General features: G+C 39.5%; 3 protein-coding genes across 4 annotated transcripts; 2 read left to right on the forward strand and 1 right to left on the reverse strand.

Moving 5' to 3' along the window:
- The first annotated feature begins 1,001 nt into the window (after positions 1-1,001).
- Positions 1,002-5,814, forward strand: LOC111339004 (uncharacterized). 2 transcript variants are annotated; one of them, XR_015991670.1, is made up of 5 exons: positions 1,002-2,016; positions 2,759-2,985; positions 3,719-4,034; positions 4,200-4,316; positions 4,893-5,030. XR_015991670.1 is itself a non-coding variant. In XM_022945580.2 (4 exons), exons 1-4 carry the CDS (start codon positions 1,096-1,098, stop codon positions 5,121-5,123), a joined length of 1,695 nt encoding a protein of 564 aa, XP_022801315.2. In that variant the 5' UTR covers positions 1,005-1,095; the 3' UTR covers positions 5,124-5,814. The 2 variants fall into 2 exon arrangements, 1 of the variants encoding a protein (XP_022801315.2); XM_022945580.2 differs by lacking the exon at positions 4,200-4,316 and having other exon boundaries at positions 1,005-2,016; positions 4,893-5,814.
- A 1,556-nt stretch (positions 5,815-7,370) lies between these two features.
- On the forward strand, positions 7,371-15,806 carry LOC111338993 (uncharacterized). The gene is made up of 4 exons (XM_022945568.2): positions 7,371-7,701; positions 11,552-12,297; positions 13,033-13,330; positions 14,609-15,806. The coding sequence occupies exons 1-4, from the start codon at positions 7,404-7,406 to the stop codon at positions 15,502-15,504; spliced, it is 2,238 nt and encodes a 745-aa protein (XP_022801303.2). The 5' UTR covers positions 7,371-7,403; the 3' UTR covers positions 15,505-15,806.
- Positions 15,533-17,968, reverse strand: LOC111338985 (testis-specific serine/threonine-protein kinase 4). Its single transcript, XM_022945558.2, has 2 exons — positions 17,167-17,968; positions 15,533-16,265 (listed from the first exon to the last, which is right to left on the reverse strand). Exons 1-2 carry the CDS (start codon positions 17,855-17,857, stop codon positions 15,967-15,969), a joined length of 990 nt encoding a protein of 329 aa, XP_022801293.1. The 5' UTR covers positions 17,858-17,968; the 3' UTR covers positions 15,533-15,966.
- Positions 17,969-18,124: the final 156 nt, after the last annotated feature.

The following is an 18,124-nucleotide window of genomic DNA, read 5'->3' on the forward strand; positions in this document are numbered from 1 at the left end:
GAAAGGAGAGCCTCTCTTCCTCCCCCCCCCCCCTTGCGAGAGCCTGATCCTCAGGCTAGAGAAATTCATTTTTTGTTCTCCTTATCTTATCTTAAAATAAAACACTTGGACTAAAACTTCCTATTCAAATTCCCCACCCCACCCAGGAAAAGTTTAAAAAAAAGCTTACCCCGGAGAAAAGATCTTTTGTGTTAAATTCCCTACCGTCCGGGCACGGAAGACAGTAGCTGCAAAAGTTCCCGCGGCCGCGGGTTGCCTGAGGGGGTTGCGGGTGTAGAAGCCTCGAATTATCAGTGCAAAGTCCTCCATTAGCCGAGACTTGTTTTACTTTTTTTACTTCCCTAAAAAGTTTTGAGTTCTTGTCAATTAGTAGAAGGGACGCATCTGTGAATATTTTTCTGAAAGTATTTTTTTTTCTCAACTTTGTCCTTTGCTTTTAATTTGATTGCGAAGTCAAACCTCTAGATCTAGATCTCATGAACACGGGTGTGAAAAACTTATCCCAGATGTCGTTGACATTTCCCCAGACAAATATTAAATGCCTCCTAAGGTTATTGATCACTCTCCTACAATTGATCTGAAGTTCTTCAAATTCCAGTTGTCCGCTTCTCGAACCACATACATAGCTGCTCAATCCCCTGATCACAACTCTTCGTTTAATAACAATTCAAGATCATTTACAAAAAATATAATTGATAAAATTAGTATACAAAGATTCCATAAAAATTCAACATCATGTATAAAACTGACAAGAGGCATTCAGCTTGAAAATTGCCCTAAAAAGAAAAACTTTAGATGAAAAGGCATTCGTGAACCTCCCACGCATGCGTCTACCGATCTTAGGAGTTCGAAAGAGATTTGTGTCCTGAGCCATGTGATAACGGTGTTATACGGCTCGGTGTCTTTCTGAGCTATCTTATCTGCAAGATGCTTCAGCAAACGCTGGCACTCATTTCCCATTCCGCCATTAGTTATAAACGCTAAAGGTGTGAATAGACCGGTAGACCCATCTCTAAATCTAGCAAGGTAACAGGCGAGGTCCTGTGACCTAGTGCCCAGGTGGAGCGCCAAAACTTGAAAAAAAAAAGATACGAAATGGCGCTTAGAATATGTGAGGTTCTTCTACTACTTTTGCTTTTAAATATAATAAGTGCCGACTCAGCGACCGTGATAGATGAAGCTGACTTTGAACTGATATCTAAAGAAAAAATACAAGCTGGGAAGTCGAAATTGGAAGAGTTCACGGCAAACGCTAAGAGCAGTGATTGTTGGAAGAAAGCTGTTGCAGGGATTGGGAAACGATGCAAGACCCTTGGAGACGTGGAACAGAGCTATCTGGCGATCGATTTTACGAACTGCCACTTGTCTAAATCAAGAAGAAAAATTTATTCTTGTTCTAGGGAGACGCAATCGATTGAGGAATGTACGGGATCAATGGACGACACGACATATTTAACGTATACGACATTTTTTGCTCATACGACCAACATCTGTTTCTACGTGAAAAGCGAGTTGTGGCAAGCAAGAACAGAAGACACTATCTCTGAATTATCAAGAACTTCCCAACAGGTTGCTGATCAGCTGGAGGAGTCTGCCCAGAGACAAATCCTAGTGCTACAAAAACAGAATATTTCACTTGAAAACCAGAAGGAAATCATTTCAAATGAAATCCAGTTATCTGCGACCCTGAAGAATTCTACGGTAACTGCAAAAAAAGCCTTCGAGGAAATGAAACAAAATGCTTTCGAGCAAAAAGCTTTATTCACTGAAACATTTGATAGTGTCTTCAAAGCTGTTGAAAAAGTCCAAAAACTGCAATCATTGATTCTTGGAGAGTTTATAAGTTTACAATCGGTATCTTTCTACATTGCTGCTGTATGTACGTGTTATTTCCTCACAAGCACTCCACGCACAGCAGCTGGCAGACTTCCGCTTTTCATTGGATTGTTTATTCTCATATTCATTGAGCGGCTGGTGACATCTTGGGGAGTGACAGAGACTCAGTCAACCAACACAGTAAGACATAGTGGTTTTAACTGTATGTGTGAATCAAATATTCTGACGTTTTAAGAGTTAGCTATTTTTCCATTTCCTCTAATGAAAGCCTACCACTTGAAACGCCAGCTTAAGAACTTTTTACAGTGACTAATAACACATTATCAACTCAGTTGATAGAACCATATTATCCTGTGATACCCATGTTGCCTACCATTATTATCATAAGCTTTGTAAATAGTTTCTTAGAGAGGAAATTGTTCTGCCTAATAACAAAAAAGAGAGAACCTTACAAAAGGCTCAAACATTGAGTCTTATACCCCATTCACACCAGAAAACTTGTTTATTTAAACCAGGTTTAACTGAATAAAAATCAGAAGCAGAGAACTGAAAAACTAAATTTTCCACAAGATTCAAGCAATTGCTAAATTGTATTTTCAATGTGTCACATTTGAAGTCAACCAAATATTGATTTGAGCAGCTGCTATGGAGCTGTTGTGTTGAACCATGTTTAACAAAACAGCTTTAAAGCATGTTTAGGCTTTGGTGTGAATGGGGTATTAGATACAGAGGCCAGACTCCAAATCATTAAGCCTCCTTGAGGGAATAAACCTTGTTAATTATAAGGCAAGCTTTGTGAATGTTTTAGAGAAAATGTGAATTATATCAGTTGCACTTATCTGTTTACTCTCTGACAAGTTTGAAAGCATACCAGTATGCATTTTGATAGTCCTGACCACTACATTTCACATTTGTCTCACAGGAAGTGATACACTCAAGACTTTGGTTTTTTAGAAAGCTATACCTCATTATTGCAACTGTTGTTATAATGGTTGTTGGATACCAATATCAAGATTACAACAAAATCAACTTTGATATGCTTCGCGAGATGCAGCTTCAGATTCAAGAAATGAAGGGATGGCAGGAGAAGATCAAAAGTCTGAAGGCACTAACAAATGGAGAGTCTTCACCACAGCCATCACAGAACAGGTACAACTGATATTGGAACTTATATTTTTTGTTGTTTTTGTTGCCATTGTCATGAGTGGAGAGGTAGAACTCATAGAAAACATACCATAAACTCCGAAGTATAAGCTGCACCATTTCCTCAAAATTTTGGTAGCAAATTAGGGGTGCAGCTTGGTTGTGAGTGTCCATATATCTGGAAAACATGCTGCAAATTTACATTAATTGACACAAACTGCTGAACATTTATTAGTCTGTATGGAAAACTAATGAGAACTTCATAAAAATACACCAAGATAAACATTGATCTTTGGTTTTGCATGTTTGGTGGCTCCTGAAATAGCAAATTTTGTTGATAAGCATATCAAGCTTATATTTCTTGCTGTTGAGTGGCATTACACCTTCTCTGCTATAAGAACCCTTTTAGCCAGTTTGAGGTTGCCTTACTCGAGCAGCTAAATGGTACTTGGCAAGGAATCTCTTTCCATTGCAAAACTGTCAGCAGTATCACAGACAGCTGGTCACGTCAATAGGGGTCCTCTAAGAGAGGAAACATACCATGCTATTCTCATGTGCTTTTGTTAGCATCTTTGGCAGCCAATCAAAACACAGGGATACCGGTGGCTTCATCTTGCCTATTTCTGGGGCTTGGGATATACAGTAGTAACTATGATTCAGCCATCCCAGCAAACCACAAACCAAGCTAGCCAGCGTACTCTCTACTCATAGGTGCCAAAATAATATTTTTTTTATGCAGGCAGTGGATCAGAAGTATTATACATCCTGGTTCAAGACACGTCCAAATTTGTGATGCACAAGATGGTCCCATCAGTGATTGTGCACAAAACTTGTACGATGATGATGATGATGATGAGTCTGATTGCAGCTATACGCCTGATGAGTCAGACCTGGAGAGTTTTTCAGATGAGAGCAGTGAGGAAGAAGATCACAATGATTCTGAGATTGAAGAAGCCAAACCTGTCAAAAGAACTCAAGTGACTGGAGGGAAACCTAGAGGAACACCTAAAGCGACAGACTCTGCATCTTCCAGAAGAACAAGGAGTAATGAAAGGGTTAGATGTGTTTTAGAATTTCTTTTGTGTTTGGGTAATTTTTAGATGCAGAACTAGAATAATATCTCAAAAGGGGAATCCGAATTAAGTTAGCAAAGATCCCTACAACTGAGATTTTCTTTTTTTTTTTGGTTTAATATTTACTTTTTTATGTTTTCCTTAAAGTATGAAAAAAAATTGTAGGGGGTTCCTAAGGGTTTGTCAAACCATAGACCTGAGTGTCTTGGGTAGAAGACAGTCTTAGGTCATACTCTTAGGCATCCAGTGTGTGATTTGAATAAGGTAATTAATATATCTTATTAACACTATCTTGACCTGAATTAGTTATCTGCAGCCCATTTCCTTCCTTGGAACTTGTTTAGCCAGTTAATACATGCTTTTTCTTGTGAACTCTGGATCAAAAATGAATGACAGGGGTTAAGAGGGAGATTAAAAGCTCCATACCTAGCTCCTCCCTCTGTCTACTTTTTCCCTTAGTCAGCCCCCCTTCCTCCCACGAACACTATCCCCTCCTTATGATATCTCTCAGCTAGTAACCATGTGCTATGATTGGTCAATTTAGTGGGCTGTGTTTCACTGTACAGCCTGCTGAATTCAAAAGTTTGTTTGAACTGGAATCTTCCCCTTCTATTTGAACCCAGAGATGCAATATCCTACTGACCTTGTTTCTTGGTCTATACTACAAGTTACAGAACCCCATTTTTTTCTGCTCACTTTGTGCCAGAGCCATGAGTCCTAGTGGAAAAAAACTTGTTTTGTGACCTAAAGTATGAACCTTTTATTTAGCTAGTGAGAGCCATGAATTTCTATGCTTTATCCTCCAGTATTTATGATGTTATTGCCTTTTTATGTTGTCAGGTTCATGATTCAAGTCCATCAGTTCGTTACAATCTTCGATCAAGAGGAAACACTCCCTCACACACCCGCAATGGCCGCTTCCTTAGTAACATGCCCTCACCATCAAAATTAAAGGAGCTGATTAACAAAGTACAGCAGGGCTCAAGCAGGCGTTACACAGCTGTTGTTTGTAAACAAAATAACAAGAACACTGATAAAGCACCATTGTTTTCATCTGATGAAGAATCCTAAACGCATCATTGCTTCTGAATTTGAGCATTTTACCTTCTGTGAATACATATAGGGGGTTCAATGAATCTTTAATTATCAATATTATTTTGATCATTATTATGAATGTTATTAACACTATTATTAATAATTTTTTAATATAATTCTAATCTAAGACCAGACCCAGAATGGCATTGAATTTGTTTTATTGTATTTTCTGGAAGTCAGAACTTTGGTCAGCAATGTGAAACTTGCTCAGCTGATGTTGTACATCTATTGACTAGGCATGAAGTATTATAAATATTTTTATTATTTTTCTTGTATTCATTTTTGTCAAAAAACAATACTTATTGAGATATGGCATATTTCGAGCATGAATCTTCTACAGCATTTTAAGAGATGGGTTTTGAATTTTGTAAACAATCATAAATTGTATTGATTAGTCTCTAAGACTGTTGTTCGGCATGAATAAGGAATTTATTATTCAAGAGTTATCATATTTGTTGATTCTTTATGCTAAGATTGTGGTTTCACTACTATCTTTATTTATTACAGTGTTCTTGTCTTATTTTACTTATGCAATATTTAACTAAATAAATGAAGTTACAAAACTGATGTCATAGTAATTCCCAGCAGTAAAGTGCAGTTTTTTTCTTGACCTTTTTTGTGTGCAATTGTAAATATTCATCAATAAAGAACGTATTTATGTCTTCAACTGGGATATATGGAAGACTGTGTATTGCTGATACTCCTTTTTCTTTTTCAGGGGAATACAAATACTTATGTGTTGACTTGAAAAATGATCCTTTTGAATTGCTGAACTATTCTACGACTAACCTAATATTTTCTCCAAGGTTTTGCTCCCAGAAGGGGGCAAAAACGTTTACTTACAGTCTTTCTGCGTTTTTTTTACCTGAGAGTAAGTCGTAAGTTCTAGAATTATTGGAATAGGTATGCAAATATATAATCGCACTTTCAAGGCCTGGGGAAAATGTGTTAATTGGAAAAGAAGTCTTGACTTATACATGTTTTTTCTTCAATTTTTTTTTTTTGTTGTTTTTTTTGTTTTTTTTTTTTTCTTATGTTTCTTTTTTTTTCAAGTTGAAAAAAAGTAACCAATTCCGGGGTGGGACATCCTCGGAGATCCAGGGGCTGGGAGTCGATGTCAACTCACAGCTCCTCGGTCTCCGAGGATGCGGCGCAATTGGAGAATCCCAGTTACATTAGCTGTTCGGATCACACTGTATGACCGATAGCATTGATTGTAGACAACTGGAAAGAAAGGTTTGGAAAAAGAATAAAAGAGAGACGCAAAGTTAAACCGGAAATATTTGCAAAAAATATCTTAGTGAAAATGAATGTATTGACGGTTCGCCAGTGCAAAAAGAGATTACCGTCACTCCCGGGGGTATTCCCTTATAAGGGCTTAATGGGGACGTGCGGCCAGCCAGGGTATGTTTTCCGAGCTTTTTGTCTTAATCAGGGTATCGAATTTATCATTTTTTGTCTTAATCAGGGTTTCGATTTATCAATTTTTGTCTTAAACAGGATATCTTTTCTTGGAAGATGAACAAGAAAATTTTTACAAGCTCTAATTTTAATTAATATTGAATTCCGTTGATTTTGGCATTGAAACTAGGCACATTAAATGTCTTAAACAGGGTATCAAAAATCGGAATTCTGTCTTAAACAGGGTAGAAAAAATCAGCAATATTTGTCTTAAACAGGGTCAGTGTAAGAGGGGCCGCGCCGCACCTCCCCCCCAGGAGTATATCGAGTACCCCCCCGGGCCATTACTCCAATGTACTTGATAAAAACTCTGGATTACCTTTAACCAAAGGCCGCATATAACCTTCTATCGCTCTGACGAAGGACTGACGCCCGAACGTCAGTTGTACGTCAGTTGAAAAAACCAAATCGACTTATACTACCCTCCACCAACACAGCACCATAGTTTCTTTAGAAACTTAACCCCTTTAATCTAAGAAACTTCTGGTTAAAATGGCCATCAGTTACTGTCAGACTACAAAAAAGCACCCATTACCCTCGTCTTGACAAAGAGTTCCCAGCTCGAACGTTAGCCAAATGAGTCGCACTAATGACATCAAGAATGGGATTTTAGTCCGATCATTGACTTAATCTTTGACAATACTCTTCGCTTTTGTTTTCCCTAAGCAACGCGTGAATATAATAGAAAGAATTGAGTAAATATTATGTAAATTGTGTAAATTTGACGTTGGATTGTAACCAGGGAACAAGTGACAACTCAAGTGAATCGGTTAAGCTTTTGATGCACATTTTTCAATGTCAGCGCTAGCGGTAAATAGCACACCTTTCCACGTTCTTCTCTACGACATTGGGAAAGAGTTAAAGCTTAGCGATGTCCGTTACATGAAGTATTTACTACAAGGACACATAAATAAGGAGACATTGGAGCATCTCGACTCGGGACAGGAGCTCACGGAGCTGCTCAGGAAGAGAGGTTTGGTGTCCGAGAAGAAATTAGCGTTTATGAGAAAACTTCTGATAGAAGCTAAGTGTTTGAAACAAGTTCACTTAGTGGATGAGTTCAGGGAAAAATTTACTTCTGTGACAATTATTGGTGAGTGTTAAATCCTGATTAATTGCCATTCCATTCAATTTGCGCTAGTAACCGGGTTAATTTTAATAACTACCTGTTGATAATTTCCAAGTATTCACGTGGATTTCTTCCAGCTTTTTCTGACCGAAGAGGGCTGATACTAGAGATACATTTCTACTTAGATCCGCCCAGATGAATCACGATATTTCGATAAGCTTTTCGCAAAAATTAATATATCTTTCATGACGTTTTGATAGTTCTTTCTTTGGCTTCAATAAACATTATTTCATGCAGTACCGTACGTGACTGGCAGAAAACAAGTTTGCGAGATTTCACACAGACCAAACGTGAAAAACATATTCAAGACTTTCACACTTTGTTGTCAAGAAGCTAGTTTTAATGATACGATTCTACAGACCGATAAACAATGACAAAGTTCTAAATTGCTTTCATTTCTGTGTCGGCTGTTTGTTGTGTTTACTTGTCTAACAATTCAAAAAGGAATTAAAATGTCATAATTTCTCTTATGTCCACTGAATATTGATAAAGGAACACTGCACAACACTAGAATTTACATTCTAAAGCAACTGCGTTTGAGCAGCCAGGTTTAACTACCGGCTTACAAAAAGAACTATTCATCCAAAAACGCAAAATGTCCCGGAGGTGTATTGAGCCGGCGCGTTTAATTATCATGAACTGTTTTAATTAATCTCACTGGAAAATGACAATTAACGCGCAAACGAAGACGCACTCTTTCACTTATATTCTTCCAGGTCCTTTCGTATTCTTTTAATATATGGTATGGGTTGTCTATGATACAAGTGTTCTTGCTGCGCGGTCATATTGTATCTTTTAAACTGCATGTGTCTTAAGGATGAGTTCTTCGAAACTTGAACTTCTTGATTGGATTATTAGATCTTCAAGAGCGCATCTAAGCCATGATTTGAGGAGAATAAAGTATGATGACGTGTGATTTTTTTTTTTTTTTTATCCCTTCATTTTGATTAAACTTTAAAACAATCATTTTTTAAAAGGACGACCATGCTTCTGCGGTTTTCGTCAGTAGACCTGGTTTTTCAAGACTCTAAGCAATGCAGACCTAAACGCACGAAAAAAAAAATAAAAACAAAAACAAAAAAAGCACGGTGTTTTGATGCATAACATTTAGCTTAAAGGAGATTTTCGGACCAAAATGCTTTGCAGTATTTTATTGTGAAAGTGTGGTGTGATCGTCCGGGTGAGTGTAGTCCTGAGAAGGACTGTTGTCGGTTGTAGTCACTGACGTTACGATAACCTGTGCGGAAGTCATCATCAGAGTCAAGTGGATGATAGTTGTTATCAGTAGAATGTTCTTATTTCAGTTCGTGTAAAATGATTGGTCAGTTTTGCCGTGATGTTATTGGCTGTAAGACTCAAGTGGCGTAAGTCGGTCGTGATTGGTCTGTTTCGATCCGTGGGTAAAGTTCCCTTGGCTCAAATAGTACGAAGACATCTAATTTTATGTTCTCTCTTATTAATGCTTGTTCAGTCCGTAATAAGACTCTGCCTATAAAGGACCTTTTTGTTGATAGAGCTGTTGACATTCTTGTTATAACAGAGACGTGGCTTCATTGTCGTGGCGATGATGTTGTTATTAGTGAGCTTTGCCCATCTGGTTACTCCTTTCTTCATAACCCGAGATCAAGTGGCCATGGGGGTGGTGTTGGGTTGCTTTATAAGACTGTGCTCAATGTTAAATCAAGACGTACGAATTCATCTTTCAAAAGTTTTGCGTACATGGACTGCATCTTTATCCATTATAAATATGTGAGGATCATTGTTGTTCATCGTCCACCTCCATCGACCGATAATTCCCTCACTGTTGACGTATTTTTTGAATGAATTCTCTATTTTGATGGAAGAAGTCATCATTTCGAACGCTGAACTTCTTATTGTGGGTGATTTTAATTTTCACGGGGATGCATCTGATGATGGTAATTCTACTCGTTTTTCATCTCTTCTCGAGAATTTTAATTTAAAACAGAATGTCAAGGCATCTACTCACCACCATGGTCATATTTTTAGACCTGGTAATAACAAGATCTGATGCTGATGTTTTTTTTCCTGGCAAGCTTATCTACTCTGGAGCAATTACCTATCTCTAACCATAAGCCAATCTGTTTTAACCTGAATTATGAAAAACCACTCAAAGCACGTAAAACTATTGTCTATAGAAGACTCAAGAGCCTCGATATCAACAAGCTTCATGATGCAATACGCCACCCAGGGTTGTTGGAACATCTGGCCTTGACTCTCGTTTACAAATGTATGATGCAACTTTATTGGGTGCTCTTGACAAGTTGGCGCCGTTGAAATCAAGAACTATTACTCAACATCCTAACGCACCCTGGTACACTGATGAAATTGCTGCCGAGAAGAGACTACGGAGAAGGCTTGAGAACAAGTTGAAGTCATTGATCTCATTAAAAACAATACCATTAAGTCATGCTCACTCGATGCTCTACCTGCTACTGTTGTGCGGAAGTATTACGTGACATTGGTGCCTGCTCTGAAGAATATCATTAACCCATCACTTTCTACTGGTGAGATGCCGAGGGATCTCAAGACTCCTATGGGGAAACCTTTGTTAAAGAAATCTAATTCTGACTCTGGGGATTTCATTAATTTTCGTCCTGTGTCCAACCTGAAGTTCTTTTCCAAACTAATTGAAAAAGCTGTGTTTTTACACATATCTTACTACCAATACACATATCTTACTACCTACACATATCTTACTACCAATGCGCTATACGAACCCCTGCAATCTGCATATACTGTAAGACTCTGCATAGCACTGAAACTGCAGTTTTGAAAGTACACAATTGAACATTATCGACTTACGAACCACAATATTGACTGGGACTCTGCGCAATGTCTAACCTACAGCACTGACTACTTTCAACGACTGACTCTGGAAAGCTGGTTTGCTAACTTAGAACAGACACCCCAAAACAGGTGTCAACTACTACCGGCCCCATACAAACGACTCATTCACGACATAAACATTACAAACGAACCGAACAGCCTGACGACCTAACTTTACCGACGGATCGAAACAGACCAATCATGTCACGACCGACTTACGCCACTTGAGTCTTACAGCCAATAACATCACGGCAAAACTGACCAATCATTTTAAACGAACTGGAATAAGAACATTCTACTGACAACAACTATTCACTTGACTCTGATGATGACTTCCGCACAGGTTGTCGAAACGTCAGTCACTACCACCGACAATAGTCCTTCTCAGGACTACACTCACCCGGACGATCACACTACACTTTCACTTGTTTACCCCCCCCCCCCGGGTTCAAGCCATTTGCTGCAGCATTTTCTTGGTAACCGCCACCACAGTTCTTCACAGTTCTTTCATATGTCAGTCCTACTTGTCAACGCACTCATAAGGTGGTTTATCTGTGTTCCAAAAGCAAGACTCAGACAGACAGACAGACAGACAGACAGACATCTATATTTATACAGGATAGCCCCTTCATTGTAGTAAACACTGGTATCAACGGGGGTCCTGTTAACCACCCATCCCACCCGAGGGGAGGACATCCATCACACAGAAATCACATACGTGGGAAATTAACGTCTCCTGCCCCTAACCCTGCAGGAGACGGGACCTCCATTTATTCGTCCCTATCCGAGAAGACTAGAATATCTAACCATTTCTTGATGTTATAGAAAGGTAGCATATTCTTCTCAATTATTTTAAGACCCTGAGTGTTGGTCCGGCCGGGGCTCGAACTCTCGACCTCTCGCACAACAGTCCAGCGCTCTATCCATTGAGCTAACTAGGAGGCGGTTTTCTACTCTTTCTTCTTAGGTGAGCGGCAACAGAGTGAACGAGCCTCCAGACTGAACAACAGACGGGAGACTTTACTACGGATGATCGAAAATGTGGAGAATGAAATAAGAACGTGCGAGGACGCAGATGTAGAAATCTCCAATCAGATCAAAGAATTTGAGGTACAAATCCTGGCAAACAACGAAAGTATGGTCATCCTTGAGGAGACAATTCAAAGTTTGAAAAGCAAGATAGTCAAGTACGAGAGTGATATAGAATCATTTGAAAGAAAATTAGAAACGGTTCGATTCTTCTTGAAAAAGAAACAAGTTGAAGTGGACAAAATCAAACAGAAATTGGACGAAAACCACAGCAGTTCGACGATTAAAAAAGAACTAAAGGAGAAGCAAGAGGAATACGAAAAGACAAAAAGAGAGGAGGATGAGCTCATCGCAAAACATCAGAATGCTCTGGACTTGATAAGGACTACTCATGTAGAGATCAGACACAAAACACAAGACTTAATTGTTCTAGAGGATAACATTCACGACTCTTTGATGCAAGTACGCGCTCTCAAGCAAAGCACCAGGAAAAATCAACGATCTTTGGCGGATTTACAAGAAAAGCTCGAGAGTCTTTCGCTTGAATTGGAAGATACACGACGAATGAAACCGCTGACACCTTTCTCAAGACCAGCGACTAGAGCGTGTCAGTGTCCCTTGAATGGTAACCGTGGTAACGCAGTGAATGAGACGGCACACTTGACAAGGAGACTGGAATATAAGGTAGGTGGTGTAAAGTTGCATTCATTTTGAAATGTCCACCAAGCAATGCGTGCAGTTTGTGTGACATTTCTGCCACGAGAATAGATGCGTCGTGGTGAAGTCTGACATAACTTAGGAAGTGGTATCAGGGACCCTATGCTTATAAGAAACTCATTCATTTTTTAAGCTTACCCTCTCTTGTGTAGATCTAGGGTAGCTTTAAATTTCCCGACAATACTATGAATTTTATCATAATCATTGTATTGAAAGGGATTCTTTGATTCTCTAAAATTCGAATGACCAAATAAGGCGTTCGATCCGAATACGTTCTTCGGGCAACGTGCATGGTTATTCTTAGCATTGTTAACAATCTCTTCTCTAAGCACCGTGACGCGTCAGCAAGGACGCGAAGGAACCTACGGAAAAAAGGAGGAAGACAACAGTTATCATTTTCTATGGTTTGTACCCACTCCTCTTTCCTCTCTCTATATATCGTCTAGCTCCGTGTATCTCTTTTTCTACGTCGCCGTTTCAAAGACGACCACTAAAGAAACAAGCAGCAGATTGAGATTCTCTCTTTCCAAGTCCAATATGGCGGACCGTATGATAATTGGCTAGAGAGGATACCTGCGAGATACCCAATGCGTATGTCCGGGTCGTCACCATGCTCCTCTAAATACAGGCATCCGTGAGAACATGTTTTTCAATCCTAACACATTTTCATCATACATTATATATTTACGTTGTCTCAAATAGGTTCTGGACTACGGCGAAATTTCTGAACGAGAATCAAATGTGATTGGTCGAAAAGGGAAACGCGTATATCCTCCTCAGTTCCAGTCTCCCACTAGCGTGGCTGTCGACCGAACTCAAGGATATATTTACGTCGCTGATTATGGCAACGGGCGTATTCAAATTCTAGACGTGAGCGGTGACATTGCGCGGGAGCCATTAATTCTGGGCGGGAAAAGCCGACCAATCGCCTTGGCAGTCAGTCTGCGAGGAGATCTGGTGATGACTGACTCACAGATATTACGCGTGTTTAGCAAAACAGGTAGGATAAGTGTTGAGTATAAGAGTTCGATATGCTACTATGGAGTAATGCATGAATCAGACCAAGTGCTCTACATAACTGCTTCATTGGAAACTGATGAACTCAATTAAATACTATAATATAAGGATAATCGCGTGAATGTGGTCAAGGATGTGATAACCAACAAAATAAATACCATCTTGTAGCCGAGGTATTAATCCAAATAGGGAGAAACACTACAATAAGCTATTGTTATTCCTCTTGCTTCCCTACAAAGTTTCAAAACCAATCAGAAACGCCCCTTTAAGATATTGGTAATTAGTGGTAACACGGACGTCCGTTTGGAGACATGGTCAGTCCTAAGTTATAAGTGAATCTTTTTCTTGTCGTTTCATTGTCTGCCTTGGCCCCATAAGCCATTGTGTTTCCATTTTCCGACGAAGAGCGAAAGAGACAGAGAGCAGTGTGTTTGATCGTTAGGCAAAAAATACCATACCCACCACGTTACCGCCAAGGAGGAGCAACCTCGTTCCCAAGGCCTTTTCCCTTAGTTGGGGGTGGAGCGCCCCATCCCCATCTAAGGCAAAAGGCCCTGGGAACGAGGTTGAAGGAGGACGCCTCCAAAGAGGCAGAATGACGAAGTACTAACACTAATTTCCCACACACGAGATTACTGTATGATGGATGTCCTCCCCGGGGTGGAATGGGTGGGTAAAAAAGGGGTTAGGTGTCAATTGAAACGAAAGTTCTGTTCCTTTCTCCTGCCATTTCTGTGGCGAATGAATTAAACTAAACTAAACTAAACTCGAAACCTCAGCTTCATAAACTCTTTACGGTGGCCAATTTTGCTTTATCAACTCAGTTAACAAAACCAAATTGATTCATTTATGCCCTTACTGACGCGGCACGATAGTTTCTTTGGAAACTTAATCAGTTTTGTTCAGAAAAACTATGACCCTTTTCCTCTACTGATATATTTAACAATTATTCCACGAGCGCGCGTTGGATATGAGATGATAGATAGCCAACGAGGCGCGTAGCGCTAAGTTGGCGATAATCTTCTCATATTCAACAAGCGCGAGTAGAATAATTGTTTTATTATTAACGTTAAATTAAATTATTAAATTTTATTAAATTTTTTAGCTCCCTTTTAATTTTAAGCTGACGCGTACGCTGACCATCTTTGTAGATTATGGTATATTGGCTCATATACCATAATGGCTAAGCCAATAAAAGGTCTTGACTTGCATTATCCAATGATCCAGTTTTTAATAAAAATATATCCCTCATCTCTTTTAGGTGAACTTCTTCGTCCAGTTTTGCCTATCTACAGCAAGAATGACAAACGACCGGAGCTTAGCGCAGTGGCATTTGACATTCAAGGAAATATCTACGCAGCTGATAAAGCAAACCACAGAATTCAAAAATTCACTTTTAATGGGAGTTTCCTTTGTTTCATTGGAGGACTTCATGACCTGCATTGCCCCATGGGCATTACAGTTAAAAGAAACGGTGATGTCATTGTGTCGGAATACGAAAATCATCGCCTGAAAATCTTCAGCCAAGAGAGCCTGGGGGAGAGTACAACTATTGGTGTGCAGGGGGTGGGAGCGGGAAAGTTTGCTTGCCCAAGAGGGGTCGCACTTGATCATAATAACAATATTTTCGTAGCAGACAGTCGAAATCATAGAATCCAGGCAATTACTTTGTCAGGTGAGCCCCTTGGGTCGTTCGGAACGATCGGTTTGGATCCGGGATGTCTTGATACCCCGTATGATATTGCCCTTGATACCGCAGGAAATATAATTGTAGCGGATACGAAGAATCACAGATTACAGGTTTTTACGCGCCTCGTACCTGTGTACACTGAGCCTGCAATGCATGATGAGGAACACGAGGAAGAAGCTGCGATCGAGGACGAGGAGAGACTGGAACTAGCCGGAGGTGAATTCGAAATTCCAGGAAGCGATTTAGCTAAAGAATTACAAAATAATACAAGTGATGTCAACACAACGGAAAATTTCAAAAGCGACATAATTAAAGAAAAAAATGGTAAAGACGTGAAGGACAAAGAAAGACCTCTTAGCACGCAAGAGATCTCTAACATCACAGAGAACGGTACCATTCAAGCGTTAAAAGAAAAACCAAAAGAATTTTCTACGGATGATCAAGAATTTGATGTTAACAGTTACTGAAAGATAATCAAAGATAATGACAGTTAAATCATTCCTGAGATGATAGTTTATTGCCGATATAATGAAGTTCGTTACATGACATTAGTTCTTCATCCGATGCTCGTTCAGAGCCTTTTGAATTCCTAGTTCAGCCGGTTGTTGTGAATTATACATCAAACTTTGTCCTTGATTCAAATTTTGACCGTCTGAACTGCATGGAGACTGCTACCTTTAAGTCGGACGCTTTTTCAAACAATGAACCAGAAATGGGTAAATTAAAAGCTCATCTGGGATAGAAGATCAATAAATAATCTCCAATGATATCCATTGATTACTGCTTGTTTTGTTTCTGGGGTGCTTAACCTCAAAGAATAGTCACTCCATTTACTAAACGCCACTGACGCTAAATTAGGTTTTTCATGGTCATAGTCTACAGACAAAGGGACGCAACTATGCCTTTCTGATCTTGGTACGTTAATTGCCTCAATTTTTTGACGAGGCTATCTCGAGCTCGCCTCCCATCATCTCTTCGGTCAGCCATGGGTCAGTTTTAAGTTGTTCCACTGTTGCTCGCTCGGTTAAATTCCACTGCAGCATTTTGTGGATGATGGCTTTGACTGGCTCAGCAAGTTTAACCTTTGAAGGAAAGTTGACTTTGTGGTGAACTTGTTGCAGCAGACTCCGAAGGTTGGAATCATCGAACGGCAGTCGACCACAAACCATGGTGTACAGAATCACGCCCATGCTCCATACATCTGCTAAAGTGGCGTCATAAGCTATACCTAAAGGGACAAAGAGGAATTGCTTAATGAATGCACGAGTTTCCTTCCTCTGATAGTTTAACCCCTTTAACTGACCCTACGAATGACCAGCATCTAGTTTCTCCTTACAAGATCATCCTTGAATCATGCCTTAAGATAACAAGAGTAAAGGAAATGATCACCAACTAAAGAAGTTCTTGATCATTGAAGAATTCTCCTTGCAACTGCACCTTAAGGAAATGTATACAGGGTTTGACAGTAACTTTTCGACTTACTAGCCAAGTGGCTAGAGACATCTTAAATGTTACAACAATTTCAGTTTGTTTACTAGCCAAACTGGCCGGTGGAAATCGAAAACCACTAGCCAAAACTGAATTTCTACTAGTCTGTGGCTAGAGAACGATATGGGTGATAGACACACTGATGTCAGGGTGGAAAGGGTCCGTAATATCCAAAACCACCGAAAAACGTTTTCTTTAAAGAAAATAAAGTTGTTTAGAAGCTAAGAAAAATGGAAAGTGACAATGGGCACTATATATTTTCACTGTTCTTGCGGGATAGGTAGGACAATCCCGAGGGCCCACCATTCCCACTCTGGTAACAAATCAGATCACAAAATTCTCTTCATATATCCCGCACTCGGGTCCAGTCTCCTATAAAAATGGTCTCCCCTATCTTATTTAACTCGTGTAAAAGATCAGATTTGTTGAATATGAAAGTCGACTGAAATAAAATAACTCATTTCATGTAAAAAGAATATGCTGTAATACACTGGGCTTGAGATAGGAGTGCGCATTGAGAAAGTATTTTGTTGTCGGACACTCTATGAAGGAGGGCGATCCGGAATGCTGGTCATAGCTCTATTTCAGGTGCAAGAGGGGAATTAAAAAAAAATTATAGAAAAGGGATAGGAGAAACTCACCTTTAAGTATTTCTGGTGGCGCATAGGCGTAAGAACCACAATAGGTATGACAGAGCTTTTTCTTTCCCGCAGCCGAGGTCAAATTATCGCGCGCAAATCCAAAATCAGATACAACAAGGTTCTTTTCTTTATCCAGCAACAGATTTTCACATTTAAGATCTCTATGCACCACATCTTGACTATGAATATAGGTTATCCCCAGGACCAGTTGTTTGAACAATTGTTTTGCCTTTGCCTCTGACATCGCACCGTTTTTTCGAATGAACTCTAAGAGATCACCACTTTCCGCCAGATCTGTTATAATGTACATCCTTGTGTTCGTCTCTATGACCTCTATCAGTGAAAGAACGTGAGGATGGCGGAGTCTCTTAAGAACCTTGATCTCTCGAGGCAGAAATTTGGATAAAAAATCTTCGGGCGCTTTCTTCTTGCATATGATTTTAACAGCGACGTATTTTTTGTGCCTTCTTGAATAGGCCTTCCTTACCACCGCATAAGATCCTTTTCCAAGAATATCTCCCAATTGGTAGCCATATCGTTCTAGAAGCGCAGTCACTCCAGCAAGTGGGTTTTCTGCGCGGTTGGAAGTCGATTCCGGTTTTTCAGATTTCACAGATCTGCCAGATGAAGCTTCGGTTTTCGTTTTATCATCTTGCCCCACTTCTGGTTTTTGCTCTTGATTATCAGACATTTGGGAATTATCATTTGAAGAGTTCTTACTCTAGAAAGACATTTCATAGCATTCCTCGCTCGATGTTATGTGCGACTCTTCAAGATAATTGATCCCTGGCACCCAATTTAAATCTTTACTCATTCATTTTCGTTGTGACGTCGCTCGTAATTTATGGGGTGTTAATGAAACGTTAATTCGATAATTGACTATGATTTACGAATGTAACTTTTTAATTTAAGCCCGACTGCGAGTTAATGGAGGAAAGATCTTCAAACTATATTTTAC

This window comes from Stylophora pistillata, chromosome 9 (genome assembly GCF_964205215.1).
Source record: "Stylophora pistillata chromosome 9, jaStyPist1.2, whole genome shotgun sequence".
Lineage (NCBI taxonomy): Eukaryota > Metazoa > Cnidaria > Anthozoa > Scleractinia > Pocilloporidae > Stylophora > Stylophora pistillata.